At 47.1% G+C, this 20010-nt stretch overlaps 1 protein-coding gene across 2 annotated transcripts in view; it reads right to left on the reverse strand.

The window, feature by feature from the left end:
* ERI3 (ERI1 exoribonuclease family member 3) overlaps positions 1-20010 on the reverse strand; it is a 128104-nt gene that overhangs the window by 76982 nt on the left and 31112 nt on the right. For both annotated transcript variants that reach the window (XM_054286029.1, XM_054286030.1), the window contains exon 5: positions 18820-18911. In XM_054286029.1, the coding sequence (XP_054142004.1) occupies positions 18820-18911 (92 nt within the window). The remainder of the gene's footprint in view (positions 1-18819; positions 18912-20010) is intronic.

Consider the following 20010-nt stretch of genomic DNA (forward strand, 5'->3'; position numbering starts at 1 on the left):
AGTTATGGGAGTATTTCCTGGCCACTTTGATCTGATCAAGAGTAATTGATGGATCTTGTTCATTCACATACTGCTGAGCATGCCTGGGGCACTGGTCACAGGATCTTTAAGTGAAGCAAAGGAACATCCCAAATAAATATGTCAACTAAATAAATGACTAAATTAGCGCTGTTTGTGCATGTTAAAAGTCACAACCTCAGGAATCAGCTTTTGCAAACAGAGAGGGTGGGGAATCTCCCAACTTCCTCAGGCACATGGGGCTGTAGGAAGAGATTGTAGGGGAGGAGAAAAAGCTAGAAGTGCTAGCATCAGCTGATCAAACATCTCAACACAGACCACCATGTCCAGGGCAAAGTCTTCTCTTGCTCTCCAAGGAGGAAAGCATGAATAGCCCAGACTAGCCTTCAGACTCAAGACTGAAATACAGGAAAAAGTTCTGGTGAGAAGTGGATACAAGGTAAACACCCCAAGGTGCACCATCAGTATCCCAGGCAGTACCTGAGTGGTCAGCCCAGCTCCAAACCCTTTGGTGAACAGAGAAGCATCTCTCCAGACACTTCCCCATGTAAGGAGATGAAGGAGCAACACAGACAATGCACTTGCAGATAATGTAAGACCCAGGGTAGTGCAGTACCAGAGCAGTCTGGTCTTGGTCACTCCTCCATTTCGAGGAAAAGAAAAGGAAGAAAAGGAAGCTGGGGAGCATATCCAGAGGAATCTCCTGGGAATATGTTGCCAACAGAGCCAGCACACATTGGGACCACCTGTGTACTACCTTTGCCCTTCTTAGGCTAACAAAGTAGTAAATTTCCAATGCCGAAGTCAAATGCCTGGTTCTGAGAAGATGTACATGTGATGATTCAGGACCAATCATTTAAATCATACAAACACATTTGAATAAGAATGCCCAGAGGAATCTCTTTGAAAGCAGGAAGACTTTCAAAAGACGGAGCTTGCAAGGAGCGGGGCCATGGCATTTGCAGGGCAAGTCGTGCAAGTTGACAGCACAGTCCCATCCCTGAGCACAGCTCATCTGACTCCACTGTGCTGAAATAAAGCACCTGGAGTCACTCTTCACAATTGCACCCTGTCACACAAACAGCAGCCTAGCCCGTGGACTTTACAGCCATTACACAGATGTCCATGATGTCCCTTAGTCGAACAGACCCAACCAGCCCCAAGCAGCATGCTGAGAAAGCTCTTTCTCCAGGAAAGCTGCTTTTTGCTGCTGCCCAAATCAAGAATCACAAGAAAAGGAACCATCTAAAACAAGCAACTGGTCTAAATATAGGCACTTGATTAGCTCAACCTCTTTCAGTCTGCTCACATTTAGCTAGAGAAGATGATAACAGAAGTTAGCAAAAGGTATGCTACAAAAAATTAGTTTCTCCTCCAAACCCAAGAGGCTTTCATTAATACAGGTCTCAGCCTAGCTCCAGTTAGAAGAAAAATTATCCATTTACCTAACTTCTGGATAGGGCCCAGAAGAAGTGAGAGAAGCATTGTTCTTGTTAGCCACAGGAATTGACAGCAAACCACCCACTGCAACGAATGACATCTAAAGCACTGCCATCCCTGTGGGACCAAAAGGCCCAGCAAACTGGACAGTCTGGTTCTATTTTCACCCTGAGACTGATGGCAGTGTGCCCTGGGCGCTGGACAGTGGGTCTTTAATTGGAGAAAATAAATGCTCCAAATAAATATGTCAACTAAATAAATGACACATTTTTGCAAACAAGTAACAACCCCAGAAACTGCCTGTGAAGCTGTGTGACCTCAGGACATTCCCCCTCCCCCTACAAGCTTGTGCTCCCCTCATTCCTTGTCAGCAGCAGAGGGGCTTCAAGTTTTTCAAGCACCAGGAGACCAACACTCCCGCTATAACCTGGGCGAGCTGTCAGCAGCACAGACCAAAACATCAGTCCATGCCTGAGCTGGAAGGTGCAGTGCTGGTGGCTCCAGGCCACTGGGGTCACAGCCACTGAGCAAGGATTAGCAAAGGATTGCTATATGGGGCTGGTCTAGTCTGAACATACAGCACTCCAGGCACAGGGAACCAGGGGCTTTCACTGCACAGAACCCAGGTTTCCCGGTAGGCACGGGGAGGAAAATACCCCTGCAAAATCTTTTCCCCAGCTCCAAGAAATCCCTGCAGTGCTCCCCCCTACTCTTCAGCCTTGAGACCAGACAGGAGTTTCTCTATCATCTTTTCCAGGCTGGACTGAATAAGGCACATCTGTGGCTGTCCTGGGGAACAGAAGTACCATGGGCTACAAGGAAGTGTGTCTATTTATCAGAGCCACCATTCACTTGAGCATTCACTTATTTGAAAAATAAGCTTTTATGCTCAGTTGGGCTTCTTGCTCTTGCCAGAGCCAAACTTGCTCACTGAGGGCAGCTTTGCTTTAGCAGAGAGCTCAGGATTTGGCCCTCCCTCAGGTAAGGGAGAAATGATGGCACATTTTGCTGCGTTCAACATCCCATGATCCTGCCAGTTTTTGAATGAGGTCTAACTGGCTTCCCAAACACTGAAGCTCTCACTCCTTGGGAAGGAAGCTGTCTTTCAAAAACCACCCCATCAGCCAAACTGCATTTAGTATAGAGAAACTCGAAAATGGCTGTGGGATTTTTCAGCCTCCAAGGCAGCTCTGGTGCTCTGTCCTCCCAGAAGCAAAGATGGGAGCACATAACGTCTGCCTGCTCCCAAAATGCAGATCACCTTTGCTCAGAAGAGCAAGTGACATCAGGTAGCACACTGTCCTCCATCAGCTAAGCACATCTAAGTCCTTCTTAGGCATGGTCAGCAGTGGCAACTCCGCAGCATTTTCAGAGAGCTTTCACCACCCCAGGCTCAGATTTCCATCCAGCCCTGCCTCAGCACCCTGCAGGGTAAATGGAGCCTGGAGTTGAACGGGATGCAAATAGGAGGTGAGGTGACATGGCTGCATTTCTGCTGTTGAAGCCAGCTCTCTCCAAGGCAGCAAGAAGCGCACAGCTCGGCGGTGATAAACGGCCTTGCTTTAGTTATCACTTTCCTTAAGTTAAGGAGAGCAGCCTGGTGATGGATGGGCTGGAATTCGGTTATCAGGGAAGGCTGTCAGCCAGAGTTGCCTATCTCCACACACATTTAGCAGGGCGTCATTATGCGATGGCATGGAGTTAAAATATGACCAAGGGTACTGAAAGAAAAAGAACAAGATTAAAAAAAAAAAAAGGCAAATTGAGCAACAATAAAGGAGCGTGAGGCAAGAACGTTATCATACTAGTGACACCTTTTATCTCAGTCTGGTTAGCTAAAGCAGGGCACAAATTGGTCCTTCCTCCACTATTGTATCCTCTTGTACAAACAGAGGCAGATAAAATGTGTCACCAGCGCGATAGCATATCAATTTAACCCTAATTATCTAGAGGGTCAAACGAAGAAATAGGGGTTTCTGGTTTCAACAGGTCCCTCCATCTCTGCTCAGAGCCAACACATTAATATGGAAGGGGGAGGGGCAGCCATAATTGATTTCCGTCACTCAGGTGGTTCTGGCGTATAAAAAATTAATGCTTGATTCTCCCAACTAATCAGAGCTGGTTAACGTCCATCTGCTGCTGGGTTCAGGATGTCAGGAGACAAAGAAATTGGGCCACTTGCTACACACAGGGTGTATTGATATTGAGGCAGTTAAAAGAACAAGTTCCTCCATGGGAAGATAAAGGGATATTAAATCTTGGGGTTTATAGACCTGATCTTAACCTTCCAAAAAAATCCATTCCCTGGAGACCTTGCATTGTATGAGATGCAGAACATTTTAATTGTGTCCTGGCCAACACTTGTGCACTGGGCTGCAAAGGAGAGCACTGGCAGGCTCCTGCCCTGGAAATCCTTCACTGATGAAGGAAGCTGCTTGGATGCTGAAGCAACAACAGCACCATGGTGAAAGAGAGGAGCTGTCAAACCACCTCAGCTGGGCCCCTTCATTCAAAGCAAGGCTGGTCAACACTCTGGACCACACAGCTCAGAGGTGCTCCTCTGTTTTGATGTAGAGTGGCATGTCTGCCCAGCCAAGCAGGAAGCTTAGGTGTCCTCTCCCAACAGCATGAGCTAGCAAGGGAATAACAGCCTATGTTAAGGCACCTGAACTGATTTAGCAGAGAAATGGCACTGCAACAGGCAAAGCTGCACCTTCTGCACTTAACCTGCACTTACATGAGATGGGGCCAAGCTAGGAATTCAAAGCAGTTTAGGTAGGTTCATACTCTCCCAAAGAGGCAGCTGCAGACTGCTGAAACCACAGTGCCAAACCAGGAGGCCTCTGTCAGTGTGATGTCACAGCACCCACACACAGTAGAGTGGCCCACGCACAAAGAACAACCCAAGCCACACCACAACCTACAAAAACTGAAGCATGCTGACATACACCTCCACAAAAATCCCCAAACCCCAATCCCTCATACCAGTAATTCTGGTTAGACTGGGGCAACTTTCCTGTGTATCCGGAAGCTTTGGCAGGGAGGTGCTGGAGTCACTTTGCCACTCAGTGCAAACATGTTTCTGTCCAAAATGAAGCACAAACCCTGTGCCAGACCTCTGGCTCCCCACTCACAACTTCTCAGCCCCACAGACCAGCCAAGAGGCCAGAGGAGTCCACCTGCTCTTGCTTTCCACCAGATAAGCTCTCACAAGCACACACAGTGCCATCCCTCTCTGCCCCCCATCAGTGCCGGACAAACCACATCTGCCTGGCTGTTCTTAAAATTCACAAGCAGTAGCTGTGGAAAGACAGTACATCTGGAGAGGGTCTGAAAAGCCCTGGCTTTCACAGAAACCCTGAGACAGGTCCCATCTCCCTCCCTCTTTGCTTTCCTTCCACCCTCTCAGTTCTCTCAACCACCCCCAGACTTGTCATAGTGCAACAAGCCTATGAGCCACACATCAGCTTTAAATATCAGCGTGCATGAAGCAGGGACATGAGAGCAGGGAAGTGGGAACAGACAGAGCAAGCCTCCATCGCCTGTCAGGTAACACTAATGAATTTCAACACCAGCAGCCATTGCCTCAGACGGGCTGGTGAGAGGAGACAGAGTTACAGTGAGAAGCCTTTGCAGGAGCAGCCTGCCTTTTTTCAAAGCCCCCTCTGTTAATAAATGTCATTGTTGAGCAGGCTGCAGCAGTCCTCGAGCCAGGACGGTGTGGGCTCAGGGAGAGACAGGCAACTGACAGCACTCAGGATGCCTGGGCAGCACAGCCTTTTCTTCTGCTGCTTCCCCAGACAAGAGCCAGGAAAGGGAAGAAGACAGGCCATTGCTATTGGCATAAAGCTGTGTTCCATTAAGGCCCCAGTTCCCCAATAACAAACCTCCACAAGGAGCCACAAGCGCAACCCCAACACCCTCCAGTCCTGTTCACTGGGATGGATGGATGGAGGCTCTACAGCAACCAGTCCTGGAATGGGCAGAGGGATGCAGAGACACCCAGCCACACTGCCTGCACTCCTGACAGCAGCAAAGGGTTACAGAGCAGTCGGTCCCTTTGCTAACACAAATGCATTCCCGAGGCAGCACAGGGAGAAGCATCCAGCACAGGGCACAGTACGGCAACTGCACCGATGCACAACATGAAGGTCAACGCAAGTCTTCTTTACAAATGTCAACCTGTCATCTCTGGATATTAATGAGGGCTGACCAGCAGCTAAAATGCATCCATGCTCCATTAGTAATAAGAGAGACACAATGCAGGAGAAGAGCACACACCATGGCACATGGAGGCACCAGTGGGTCTGCAGGGCCTGAGGAGGTGTGGTGATGCACAACATAACTTAGGCTACTCCAGATGCCCAGGAAGGAAAGCAATTCCATACAAACCCCTTCACTGGAGTGTGTGTTATCTTTTCCCATCAACCTTTAATTGGATTAGTGTAATGAGGCCAAAAACACAGGCTAAGCAGCAAGGCTAATACCTGACACTTCCAGATATTTTCTTTTTCTGTGATGCCAATTCTGGACAGACTTGCATTCTCCCTCTACCAGACAAATTCCTACCTAGGAAGCCTAAAAGTCAAACTGCAACCCTTAACACTCGAGACTCAGTAGCATTGGCTGAAATACCTGAACACCCATCATATGCTAACAGTGTGATCCCTATGCTCTAAATTTTTGCTGGGTACTAAGAAATTTGAGAGAACCTCAAGACCCTTGCTTTCCAAGCCACTAGCCAGTGAATGGAAAAGGGTGTTAGCCTTTTGCAGCCAGAGCAATGTATACACTAGGGACATAATTCTGCCACAAAAAGCACATAGGGCAAGTGGCTCGTTGTGACTCGCTCGTCCTGCAAAGCACTGTGTGCTTTCCACTGCCATCAACCTTAATGAAACATGAAGGCATTTAACACCAAGTGAGATCTGGCCCTTTTATGAGTATCTGTCTGTGCATCAGCAAGATGCTGGCAGAGATGCTATCTCAACATTAAAAGCAAGGCTGTAACACAGCAGGTATTCAGCCTCCAACAGAAGATGTTCATCAACAATTGCACACACATGATGCTACAATAAATCTATGTGCTACTTCTTAACAGCTTCTCTTAAAAAGATTCATAGCTCTATTTACTGGGCCTGATTCCGCTGCTAGGCATGTGGGAGTAAATCTAGAGTAACTCTACCTGGAGTTTGTAAACAGACAGGGATAGTAGAATCAGAACTGAGCTTCTTGATTTTTAAATAAGTACTTAATTACCATGCAGGAAACCAGAGCTTGCTGGCTCCATGGTTCAGCTGAGATTAGAAGTGAAGCAGGAGGAAGATTTGCACTACTGCAGATTGGCGGAGGGGTAGAGCAAATGCTCTCACCAGCCCTTCCAGACATGGAGAACAACCAGGTGGACTTCCCTTTGACATCAGAAATACATGACACTGCTCCCAAGAAAAGAGAAACTGCAAGGTCTCCAAGGCTGAGGTTGCCTCCCCAGCCTTGGGAACCTGACCTTACGAAAAACCCCTACAAACAGATTTTTACACATAACCTTGGTGTGAGAGTCTGTCTGCTTACTAAACGTGACATTATACAGCATCTTATGAAGAGAAGTGTACAAAATTGCACACTGTGTTCTCAGTGAAAGTCATGCATCACGACCACAGGCTGCAGCAGGTGAATGTCCAATTTGTCATCAGGAAAAACTCTTCACCACGCAGGTAATAAAGCTCTGGAACAGATTGGTGGCAAAATCTCCTCCCTGGAGACATTCAAACTCATCTGCAGAAGACCCAGAGCAACCCAATCTAAGTTTGAAGTTAGCTCTACTTTGAACAGGTGGCTGGATTAGAAATCTCTATTTAAATTATTCTGTGAATCATGCTCCAGCAGATCCTGATTACACATAGCATGTGTCCTTTCTCTGTCTATACAGCCTGTTAATAAGCCTTTCATACAGACACTAATGTAGTAATCACCTGGTTCTCTGCATACCAGCTGCTTTAAGAGGGAGCATTCAGACTCCTGCTGCAGAACACTGTAATTATGCACTGAGTAAGGGAATATATCTGATGAAACGAATGTACCTATCATGTCTAAGCCCCCTTAAAACCAAAACATGCAGAAAAACTAAGTTAAAATTAAATATTATTCTCCTCCCACTGTACAAATCCCATTGCAGAAGTATTTCTTCCCCAGGAAACGTGAACACACAAGACCTAGATCCAAGGTCTAAACTAAGAAGACATGTCCTGTGCCAGGCCTTCCTTAGATCTGCTCTCTGACAGGCAGGAGGAAACCTTGCCTCTCCCAAGCCTGGTCTGTCTGGACCATTTAGCAAATAAACTCTTCAGGACAAGGGCTTCTCTGCTATGACTCATAAACTGTTTAGTGCCTAATGGTAAAGCCTATAGACGCTTAACATAATACAATCATGTCACTTAAAGGCCATTAGTCTCCAGTCTGAACAGCACTTTTCCAGTCGCAGCGGGGACCTGCCAACCCAGCAAAGCAGGATAAGGGACGTGGGTGGTCAGTCAGGTCACTGGACTTGCAGACATCTGATATGAAACCCCAAGCAGGACAGAGCCTAGCTAGAAAGCATGGGGGAAAGCCATGGTAGCTCTAGCAATCAAAAGTTTTGTCTTTTGTGCTTTCTTGAATCACTCAAATCAGCTGAAAACCTGTCTGCCAGGTCTGTCTCCACCTTCAGCCATGGCTGTACCACTTGCATGGGGAAGAGCCCCTCATCCACAGAGGGAGCCTCCAGCCTTCTGCACCACCTCTCTTTCCACTCACCGGAGTAGACCATTTATCTACAAGAAAAGATGCCATTCTGTTTTGTGACTCCGTTTGAACCCCTCTTCTTTCCTGGCATCATCTCTGTCTTCTTCTGGCACCACATCACCCAGTTCTATTCTCTCAACTGACTTCTGAGATTGCTTCTTCTTCCCACTTCCCACTAAAGGGGAGAGAGAAATCCTAATAGGAGCCAGTGGGATGGGGTAAACTGCTTTTCTGTGCCCTGTGATGATACACAACCCAAAACTGCAGGCACAGCAGCTTCATGGGCTCTCATGCTGTCAGCACTGGGGAGACCGGCACGCTGGGTAACGGGGTCTGAGCACAGGCTGCTATGCAAATTACACAGGCACAGAAAAACACAAAAAAACACAAAACAAGTTTGTGCTTTCCTCGTGGGGAAGAGACCGCTCCCACCCCCAAGCACAAGCTGCCATTAGTATTTGCTTCGCCGGAGAGAAGGAGCAGCGAATCCTCCAGAGCAAAGGACAAGTGCAGCAATTAGGATGCAGGGGCTGCGGGAGCTGTTTAACAGCACGACCCAGAGGTCAGTGCCGCCGACACCCAGCCCTGCATAAATATTGTATGAGCTGGGGAGAGGGGCTGTCACGGCCACCCTCAGCGCCAGCCCTCCCCCATCTATCGCCACTCTGCATCCTGCTAGATACGCCAGCAACATTATTTACAGATGTGACAGTCAGGAAAATCACTTTAGTAACTACGGGAATGGGAATGAAGACTGCACACTAGAGCAGGCGCCTGGGAGCAGGCTCCCATCCGCGCCTCCTGCCTCCCCTTACAGCCCTGCCAAACCACACGGCCTCTTCTCAAACTGAAATACCACCAGGAACAAGGAGGGGAGGGGAGGCTGTGAGCTCCCTCTCAAAGCTTGCCCAGGGGTTTGATTATCAATGCTGCTGAAGGACACTTCATCCAGCACCTGCCTTCCAGTTTCCTATCAGTATCTCTGCTAGACCCGCCCTTTGGAGGGAGCTTTATATCAATATAATGAGAGGCTTTAGAGGGAGCTTCCCTCAGACTCTGTGCAGACCTGCAGAAGGGTCCCCACTCCAACACAGCCACAGGGGCTCATCCCTGCAGAAACTCCCCCAGATGCTCTATTTGGTACCATCCACCTTCCTCACACGTGACCTGCTCACTCCTTACTCCCTGAAGGATTGTCTTCACCTGCAGCTTCAGTCACACTGAATGGCACCATCTCTACTGTATCTTGGAATATCCTCATTCTTCTGCTCACGTTTTTTGCTGGACATGCCAGGTTACTGCACGTTTGCTGTGATGCTCTGCACAAATACAAACCTATCTCAGATTCACTGAGACTGAAGGTTCCTGAGGACAAGGACATGGGCCATTCTCCAACTGTACCAGCAGCCCATGAATTCCTAGGGGCACACTGCTAATAAACATTACTGCCCAGGGCAACACACGAGAGCTGCAAGGTGGAAAACACAGCTTGGATGTGCTTCTGCCCATGATAGCTCTCTAGAATTTTTTCATTGTTCTGTGTCCGGCTGCTGAATCCAGGGAGGGCAGAAGCCCTGTCTTACAATTAGCAGCTTTTCTAGACTCACTGTGCAATTAATGGGCTTAATTATTGATGGCAAAGGCAGGGAAGGGAGGAAAGAAGGAGCCAACGAGGAAGGAACGACGTGGGGGTGGCAGGCGCCAAAGGTCTCTGAAGATCTTCCCTGAGTCTAGAGCACAGAAAGAGCCCCTAGCCGCTCTGCTGCTCCCACGGCCCTGCTCTAATGCTCCCTGACATGCCTCTGAAGACAGCGAGCTGTTTGCAGTCACCACCGTGATTTGTTAGTAATTATTTTCACGGTGTCACATTGCTGTCACTCTCGTAACAAAGAGACAGGCAGCCCGAGGCTGCCTGCAAGAAAGAACCAACAGAGAAAAGCAATTGTCAGGCACCCAGGGATCCTCTTTGCTTCCTGGGTTTCACAACCAGAGCCCTTACCAGCTTCTGAAGCAACTTCTGAGGAGAAGTGGCAAGTCAGAACCATCTCCCATCCTGGTCACAGGAAGAGGAATTAATTACTTAGCACCTTCTCAATTTCACCTTACCTGTAAATCCAGTGCAAGACCCAGGTGCTTAGAGCCCCTTAAGCCAGCAATTTGCTTCAGGCCTGCAGCAAACGCAAAACAACTTCGGCAATTGATGACTTTTAGTGCTCTCCTTGCAAGTCCCAATTTCTTTTTATGTGGTCTTGCCATTAGAAAGTGCTTCCCAAACACAGCAATCCTGATGACAAACCCCTGCCTAAGTCTATCATCCTCACACATTAACCCTCCAGACTGTTCACATGTGCTGTTCCTACACCAGACTCATTAATTCCAACACACTGCTGTGCTCCACATGGCAGTAACATTTCACTTGGCATTTCACAATGCCAGAGGACCTCAGCAGCTTCCTCACACCTGAAATACACAGTCTAATGGCTTGCTGCCTCTGTTTTCTCATACACAGCACAGTGACTTGACAAAGAACTTCCCTGCTTGAATCACCTCCAGTCCATCCATCCATCCATCCATCCACCCATCCAACCTTTGGCTGACCTGTCAGTAAGTCCAAGGTAATCACTCCTTTCCCAGTAAACATGGTGCTTGCTTGGGCCCCCAAGGAATGGAGGCTACTTTGGCACCTGAAGTGTCACACAAAATAAGGATATAGAGATGAAAGACTGAGACACCTGGCCAGACAACCTTTAAAGCACTCTTGAGCTTTGTGCAGAAATCAAGTGGACTTCCTCCAGAGCATTTCCAAGTCTGAACTACTCCCAACTTGCGTTCTTCCTATGCCTGCTTACTGATGGTGCACGAGGGTCAGTCTCTGCAGCCATGGGGAAACCTGGGTACTAATTCACGCTCTCAGCATAGAGAGAGTTTGGAAATATTAAGCCTCACAGTCTAAGGAAAACCTTCCTGCAATTAACTGTATGGAAGAGCTCTGACTCAGAGGGCAGCTCCTTTTCAGGGGTCCTTTTAATAATCAAGAAATGGCATATACATGCTGTGAGGAATTAGGATCACCATTGGGAAGCTAAATGGTCCATAAAATGTAAAAATTCTCCTCAGAGCTGGGAGCACTGTGGGCTGGAGGAGAGGTCTTGGCAACCTCCCACCTGCCTACTCCATGCACCCGGTTTGCAGGGACAGACGTGGCTCCAGGCAGGGTTGAGGAACTGAACTCAGCTGGTGCCCAGGCACCTTGGGCACGCTGGCCAACAGTCAGCACCGAGACCTGGTTCAACATTCACATGGAAAAACTGAAGAAAGGAAATTAGAGATGACCAAGATGCACCTACAGAGCAAAAATGAAGGGTGTTGCAGAGTGCCAGGCAGAGAGGAGGAGAAATCCTTGCTCCAAGACAGGCAAAGCTGGTAGGACCAAGGCAGGATGAAGTCCTGGGCAGTATGAGCTTCCCGGACACAACCCTGCCAGGACATTGCCCTCTGTCTTCTTCCCACAGACTTCTCTATTCTGCTTTCTTCTACTACCACCTCCACATGCCTCACATCATTGCTAACACCTGGTCCACATCAACGTCTGAGCATGTGACACTGCCTTTGGGGTGCCAGGCTGCTGATGGCAGCACCTGGGCCAAACATGGAAAAAGGTGACTCCAACATGAAATGGACTCAGCTCAAGAAGTTAGTCCGCAGCTCCAGCGTCCTCCCAAGTCCTGCACACACCTCATCATCCACTCCTGAGGATACAGAGTGTCACTGGACAAGGCACATGAGAATATGCTGGAGGGAAAATACCAGGGATGACCTCAAGATGGCCCAGTAGGTCTTTGCCAGCCAGGAGCTTCAGGAGGAAAGGGACTGAACCCATCCAGGAAAATGGCTCCCAACAGGAAGCAAACATCCCAACAAAATAAAACATTTTCAAGAAAGCTATAGACTCACACAGCAGAGCAAGTGAAAGAGGAAGGATGCTGCTCCCAGGCTGGCAGTATTCTTCAAGCAGAGCTCTCTAGGCAAAGAAGCCATAAGCACATCTCTCCCAGCCAAGCCACTGAGAGGGCAGCACCAGTGCCAACACGCAACCGCTTTGCTCCAGCTGCAAAGTAAGAAGAGCTGGGATCCAAAGGAAGACAGCTGACATTTCAGACCCAGCATGAAACACTATGGCTGTCTAACACTAGAAAAATTAAGCTATTCTAAGAAAAAACAAACACTTTGTGGAACTAATCCTGTTTCTCACACATGCCACAAACAACAAAACTCAGACAGCAAACAGCCCTCCAGTGATTGTTCACTGCAGTCCCAAGCCAACCAGCCTTTCAATTCCCCAAGGCACAGAATCACCACAATCCTGAACTGCTGTTAGAGGGCTCTCATATAGACAGAGGCTAGGTACCCATTTACCAGGTACCTATCATAGATCCATTGATTTTGAAACCATTTTGCCTGAATTCACTAAAACCCTGGACACAGAATTCACCCTAGTGATTCCTGGTGCAGAGGACATTATGGTTCCCTACTCCGTGAGCAGATGACATTGAGACCATTGATTTACATCCAGTTCAGTGTGACTGTTTTCAAACAGCTTGAGTTAAGTTATCCAGGGGTAGAAAATCTACCTTCTCCACTTATTACTCCATCCCAAAGGTTCAGTGTTGGAAATAAAGTACATGATGCAATGCCTGTGTCATTCTCCCCCAGTCTGCAAATTTATTTGTAAATTTCTCCAGACTCTTTTCACGCTGCTTCCAACTTCTTTGGTCTTAATTCCCAGGTAGAAGTGTCCTACTCCCCAAAGTGCACCAGGCACCACAGCTCAGTAAATCTGTAGCCACTACAGCCCTAATATGACAAATGTTTTTGCTATCATGTGCCAGATAAGGAACAGACCTGAAGGTGACAGTCCATTGCATGATGATCCCTATGCAAAGATTTAATGTCCAAAGCTTAACCCAAAGACATTCCCAGACATCTAGGACAATGTGACTTGCAGAAGTCCAAGCAACCAATTATTTCAAATAAAGACAAGAACAGGAGTCAGCCAGGGTAACTGGTACATAAGGATAACAAAAGTCAAGTCTGGTATATTCATTTTAAATAGGAGTGTACAGAGGGGGAATCTTAAAATCCAAATTTTTTTTTTTTTTGCATAAGTGATATCATTTTCTTTAAAAACAAAAAGCTGGACTGCAGGGTCGCAGAAGTGAATGGGGTCAGTGCTATTCCCTGTAAGTGCTCACAAGGCTCCCTTGCTTAGCTCTGGCAAAGCACTTTAGGATGTAATTACATGAACAACTCCATCAGCAAAGCTGACTCAAAAGGTTCCTGACCCTGGATATTCAGTCCCATCCCTTCACTGTAGTTCACACCACACTCTTTGTTCAGCCAATGTAACCGTGTGAAGAGATACAGCATAGGCTTGTTCAGCAAAATGATCCCCACTAAAAAAGCACCACCAAGCTAATATAAAGATCTTAGTTGGAAAGGAATTGTTTTATTAGCTTTAAATGCAGGTGACTACATTATCTTTCGGTTACCAGATCTTTCTTGTTACTCTCAACTCTGAATATACCTCTTGCCCTGCTGCCACACAGCCAGCCCACCCCACACCTTCTCCTGCCCTTCCTCATGACTACCCAAGCGTTCCCACTCACCCCAGTCAGTGGCCATCTGCAATTTCTCTCTGAGGCAGAGGCTACCAACTCCCTCCTGGTCCTGGGATAAAGAACAGCATGTACAGAGGACACTAACACCAACAATTCTTTTCCATGCATGACCTTATTCTGATGTCAAAAAAGTCCAGGACAGAAACCTGGAAAGAGCAACCCACCACCACATTTGGAGCTGGTCAGAGAAGACAAGCATCCTCCCAGCCTGTGTAACTTGCAAGAAAGAATTAAAACAGTAACACAAAATTAAGCAATGGTATAATTTACTGCTCAGAATTTACTAATATCCAACCTAGGAAGAGCACCAAGGGCTATAAACATTTCAAGACACTTCACTATGTTTTATCACTATATTAGAGAGTACTTGCCTTTTAACACTTATTTAAGAAAATAAAAAACTTCTGAGCAGTAGTTTCCTGTGAAGACATAAATTAGCATGTTCTGATCAGCCACAGTAAGTGCAATTAAAGCATCTTCATGTCAGAGTTATATAGACCAAAGCCTACATGTCTTTTGGCTATGCTCAGTGCATTTACAGAACAATCCAAATCTGGAAGGAGAAGGATTAACAGATGCTTCTGACATTATGGTGCAGGTCTGAGACCTGGGACATAAGACTTCAGCTCTGCCTCTGCCTGCCTGCACAGCCACAGGCATCTCACTTAACCTCACCGTACTTCAACTCTGTATCTATGAACACATGGTAAAAATACCTCTTTTGTTGCCAAGATTAATTCACATTGTGTTTAAGAGCCCACAAACTGGTTCCACACACAGGGGAAAGCAATTTGACATTTCAGCAGAGATAAACTACACTAAAGAGCTTATATTACAAGGGCTCAACTGTGGCAGATACTAAGTACCCTCTTTTCCACTAAACCCGTCTCCTGCAGTCAGCAGCTCCCTCAGCCCTTCAGAGGCACATTACCCTCACCACCCAATGCCACATCAATGCTATTTGCTTAATGACTAGTGTCAGTTCCAACCTAGGTGCAGAATGAGGTCCAAGCACTAAAGCAGACAACATCAGGTATCTGAATCCATCCCTGGAGCTGTTAAACTTGGACTATAGCTCCTTGCTACAGGCTAAAGGAATCCTCCCACTGAGCATGCAGAGGCCTGAGGACCGTGTGTCTAACGAGGCTGTATCCCCACTCATATTTTAGCTTGGCAGGTCTGGTGCTCCTTTCATCTTTTGCTTCAGGTAGCTCTCTTTAATTAATAACATTTCTGAGCCGACACAGGGAACTTTCCACCCAGAATGAATGGCCCTCTCTCATTAGAACCATGACTTGTCATGATGTATTCAAGAGCAGAAGTGTGATTCATTCCCTTGTCTGGGAATGAGGGGTGTTGCTGGGGGGTGGGGGGGGAGCAGAGTCTCTGTAATGAGTGACTGATATTTGCTGAAGTTGATATGCGACTCTGTCGGCTTGAACTGCCTTGTCAGGACAAGCCTTCAAGAAAGGTGATGTTCCTACTCAAGAGGTTTTCCTCATTAAAGAAATTGCATCTTAACAAGAGGGAAGGGGAGGGCTGGCAGGAGAGCTGCTGCCTCCCCAACTCCAGCCTGATTCACACACACACACCAAGAACTGAAAGCAGGTTGATCCAAGCACAGCCAGTAGAGGATCAGCGCTTCATTTAGGAGCCCTCTCACACAACAGACTCTCTCCGGCAGCAACCAAATCCCTCCAACAGGTGCACTTCTGGTGGTGCACCACATCCACAACAAAGCCTTTGGCAGCATGGCCGAGGACCTTGACTCATGCTAAATCTCCATAAGCCCTTCTCAGATGCTTGGTGTTCTGGGCACCCAGCTCCTTGTGACTAGTGCTCCCTGTTGTCTGAGGGAAAACAGACACATAGTTCTGTGTCTTCCAAGGAGGCTCCAAGTGCTCAAGAGCAATCAAGTCTGTAGCCTCATTTCCTGAAGATCCCTGAGCCAAGCAGAAGCTTTACTGATCCTTTAGCAGCTGATATTACATCTTGAATCCTGCAGACTCAGCAGTGCCAGACACCATCAGCAGAGAGCAGTACACTGACAATCACTATTTCTCTGGTGCTTTTGTGTGAGCTACACACATTGCAACTCCTGGCTTAGGCAGGGCTATTTCCCTAACTTATCCCTATATCCAACACTGACAGGCTTGAAGATTCCTCCTCCTTGTTACTGCCACTTCCCCACATCCAGCTTGCTCATCCCACTGTGCCTCCCTGGCTCCTACCACTGGCACCTACTGGAAGCCCTCACAGTAGACAGACCAGTTCAGAAGACACCATATCTCAGCTCTAGAACAGCACATGCAGACAGAAGCCAAACTAAATGCCCAGATCACTGCTGGAGAAGCCAGGAACAAAGCTGCATGGTTTACCAGCCAAGCTAAGGACAACGGAGGACAGGAACTCCAAACCACTCAAGATCTGGGTAAGAGGACTGCAGCTATGCAAGCAGCTGTCATTACTAAGGAAGCTGAGAAAAGAAAGAGCAGAGTTAGGAGTAAACTTGTCACAAGTGGTGGCTCTTAAGCCAGGAAGTGTTGCACTCACCTCAGTGTCCTCAATTCCTCTGGAACCCAGCCAGGTTTCTACCATGCAATGTTCCAACAACACTCCTCCAAAAGTGGACAAACAGCACCACCTCCCTTCCTGCTGCCTTTTGTGAGACCAGCGTGTGGTCTCAACGTGGTAGCAAAGGGCATCAGCTACACCACAGGTCTTGTAGGGAAGCATGGAGGGTTCCCTGGAATACCTCACAGATGTTCCACGTCTCTGAGGCTCTGCCTCCCTGTCTGAGCAGCCTTGTTTCAGCTCTCCGCTTTCTCTCTTTAAAAAGAGATGCTCAGTTCTGCTTTGCTAAACCCTATTTGGCAATGTGTCTAAACACACGCAAACTTAATTAGTTCAGGAGGGAGACTCGGCATTCGTGGTGACGGATAAAAGTAATGGGAAATGAGACAAGTCAGAGCTGGCAGGGAGTCCTCACTCCAGCCTCATCCACTGGCATGGTGCTAATCAGATGTGACGCTACACGCTGCAGCACCCAATCGGCGACGGAGCAGCGTGATGTGCTACTCACCAGGCGGCTGCAGCCAGACTCCTGCTATCCATGTGCTTGGAAACACAGAATGCATTTTCTGCTTTGCCCTGAAGACGCTTCAGGATTGAATTCTGAAGTTAATGGTTTAAAAAAAAAAACTTAAAAGGAAGAGGGAGAAATGAACCACTCTCAACAACCTCATGGCCAGGAGTGGAGTCTTCTTTTCCAGCTGAGTAGTGAGGGACAATCCATGCGAGAGACCACTGCAAACGGTGAATAGTGTATCTCCACTCCAGAACAGCGCGTCCCTCTGAGCCAGCTCACCTCACAACACCTATGGCCCACCACTAATGGGAGTCATCTTTACCTCTATTTGCCCGCTGTAGAGCTCTGAAGAAAAAAGGAAAAAAAAAAAAAGCCACCCAACACATCCAGGTTGCTCTTTCCATATGAACACCAAGTTAGGATATCATTACCTGGGAATCTTGTCAGCCCACTGTAAAAGCAATGGAAAGATGGGCTTGGAGCAAAGACAACTGTTTCTCAGAACCATCAACAAAGTGGTAAATTGGACTCACAACAGCAATACAGGAGTAAAGAACAGAGAAAACAGAATACATGAGAAACCAAAGTTTAGTGCAGCAACTGTGCTGGTCTCTAACAGACACTTAAACATTATATATAATGAAAAATAACTCATTCCTAATTTAAGCAACTAACACAAGAACTTGCAATATATATGAGCTCTGGACACGGCCTGAGCAAAGACCAAGATTCTGACTATAAAATTCAAATACCACCCCTCTGTCTCTGTCTGGAGGCAATTTCTCAGTACCACTAGTGCTTGTGCTGAGCTTTGGACCCCATATTTCATGTTTCACTAATTACACAAAGAAAAGGCAAGGAGCTGCCACTCTGCAAAGACTACTTGTCAGGGAAGAACTGGTGCTGATTGCTCCTAGACTATGTGCAGTTTATTTAGGCTTCCAGCTTGGGGAAACCAATGTCACAGTGAGAACCAAGTAACACTACTAACGAGTTGTGGCTGTCAGTTTAGGATGGGATGTGTCAAGCCCATGCTTTACTGCTGTGATAACAACAGGAATCTTTATCCAGCACTACAGGCAAATGAAAGTTGAAGCAAGATTATACTAATCCAAAGGAATTCAGCTCTATAGGACACTGATCTGCAAACACTTTGGAGATTGAACTAATTTAATTTTTGGACATTTAGCTCCATTCTTACAATAACATTTTTAGGTTGTGGCCTAGCTATTTTTCTAACAAAACATGCACATAAACTAACATTTGCAGATCCCAGTGCAGGCCCCCACCTGGTACTTGCCAGATATTCACCCAGCTGATGAAGAGGACCTTAACGATAAGAACACCACTGGAGCATGCCAGACCTGGCTTCTATTCTGCTTGTGTTCTGTTCCAAAGACTACTCTGTGATTCACATTGAATTACTGTGCCAAGATGACAGAAAAACCCTTAAATGCAGGAAGTCAGGTAAGGATCATTACTTGATCATCCACATATGCACTCAGAAATATTCATCCCTTTGGAAAGTATATTGGGTAAAAGGCAAAACATCCCAAAGCTCCAGTTTAAACTTTTCTTGGGGTCCTGAAAGGCTTCATTTGCTACAGGGAATATCCTAGGCAGTGATCTTGCACCATGCCCAGCACCCATCTTCTGAAACAACTTTCCTCTCCCAGTTATGCATGGCAAACAACAATTTCCCTAAGAAACAATAAGTAGGGACAGTTGGAGGCTTGCAAGGACAAAGACATATGCACTACAAGCAAGAATGGAGCAATAAAGCCCAGGAAAATCTCCCTCCCCTCCCATACTCACATCACTTTCAAATCCCAGTCTCCACAGGTCACAAAAATCGACTTGACGCTGGGATCTAAGAGTCCTTCCTTTGCCATCCACTCGTCAACCCTCTGAAAGGAAGGCAAGAAAAGAGGATGAGTTTTGCAGAGACAGGCCGAGCCACAAGAGTTAAACTCAGATAAGCTGCTTGCAATCAAGAGAGAAGAAAATTGTGATCTTATCCAACCTCTCCCTCTCTCTCTTCTCTCTTTGCTTGCCATCTCAACAACAGCACGTTTGGACCTTTGAAGATTTCTGATAGGAGACATCAGGCAACCAGAGGAGAGATGATCTTATCAGACACCGCAGCAGCTCTGCTTGTGGAGGGATGAAAGTTGTGCAGCGTTAACGGGACGACACAACCGTGCTGTTACCTGGCATTTCTCCTCTCCCTGTACCAAAGAGGCTCATAGGAAACATAACTTTTGTCCCCTCCAGTGAGGAGAAAAGACAGGTATTTTGAGATGGCATCCCTCCCCTACAGCATTTCTCACATACACCAATTCATATAGCAGCAGGGGGATATGGGAAGGGGGAAAAATGGAAGGGCTGGGCACACACAGGCGCTGGGTGGCAGTAACAAGCAAAGCCAGGTGTCCCCTTCCTCTCCAGGCTGGATCCCTCTTTCCTTCTTACAGTTCTGAAGAAGTGCTTGTTCAGGGTAGCGTGGATTTAAAGAGGATCCACTATTCCTGATCAATTCCCAGAGGGACAGACATTCTGGGTCCTTTTAAAAAATGGGCCGTGTTAACCTGGAGGATGCAAGCCACCTCAGGGATTAAGGAACTAACCTAGACTAGAAGCCCTGCACAGACAGAAGCCCTGCATACACACTCAGTTCAGCTACAACTAGCAGATGATGTGCCCAAAATCTTGCAGTGGCAGGCAATCAACTGTTATTATGCAACCTCATTAGCAGCATTTTCAATGCTTGAGCAACAGAAATTCCTCCTCTTTTCCCTTGCTTGACACCTTTCATTCCTGAGCAAACCAGCCTGCCTCAGAAGCTGCCTGACCTGAATCTCATTTTAACCTAGAAACATGCTGCTGTATGAACACCTTTTCTGTCCAAATAAAAAAAAAAATCTACATAAGTGTTTCCACACTCTAAGAAGCTTCCATAGAAACAGAATGAACCATTTTCTGGAATACTCCAGTGGCAATCTACAT

The sequence above is a fragment of the Melozone crissalis genome, unplaced genomic scaffold (genome assembly GCF_028551555.1).
Source record: "Melozone crissalis strain CALT ecotype California unplaced genomic scaffold, PUWL_Pcris_2 ptg000045l_1, whole genome shotgun sequence".
Taxonomy (NCBI): domain Eukaryota; kingdom Metazoa; phylum Chordata; class Aves; order Passeriformes; family Passerellidae; genus Melozone; species Melozone crissalis.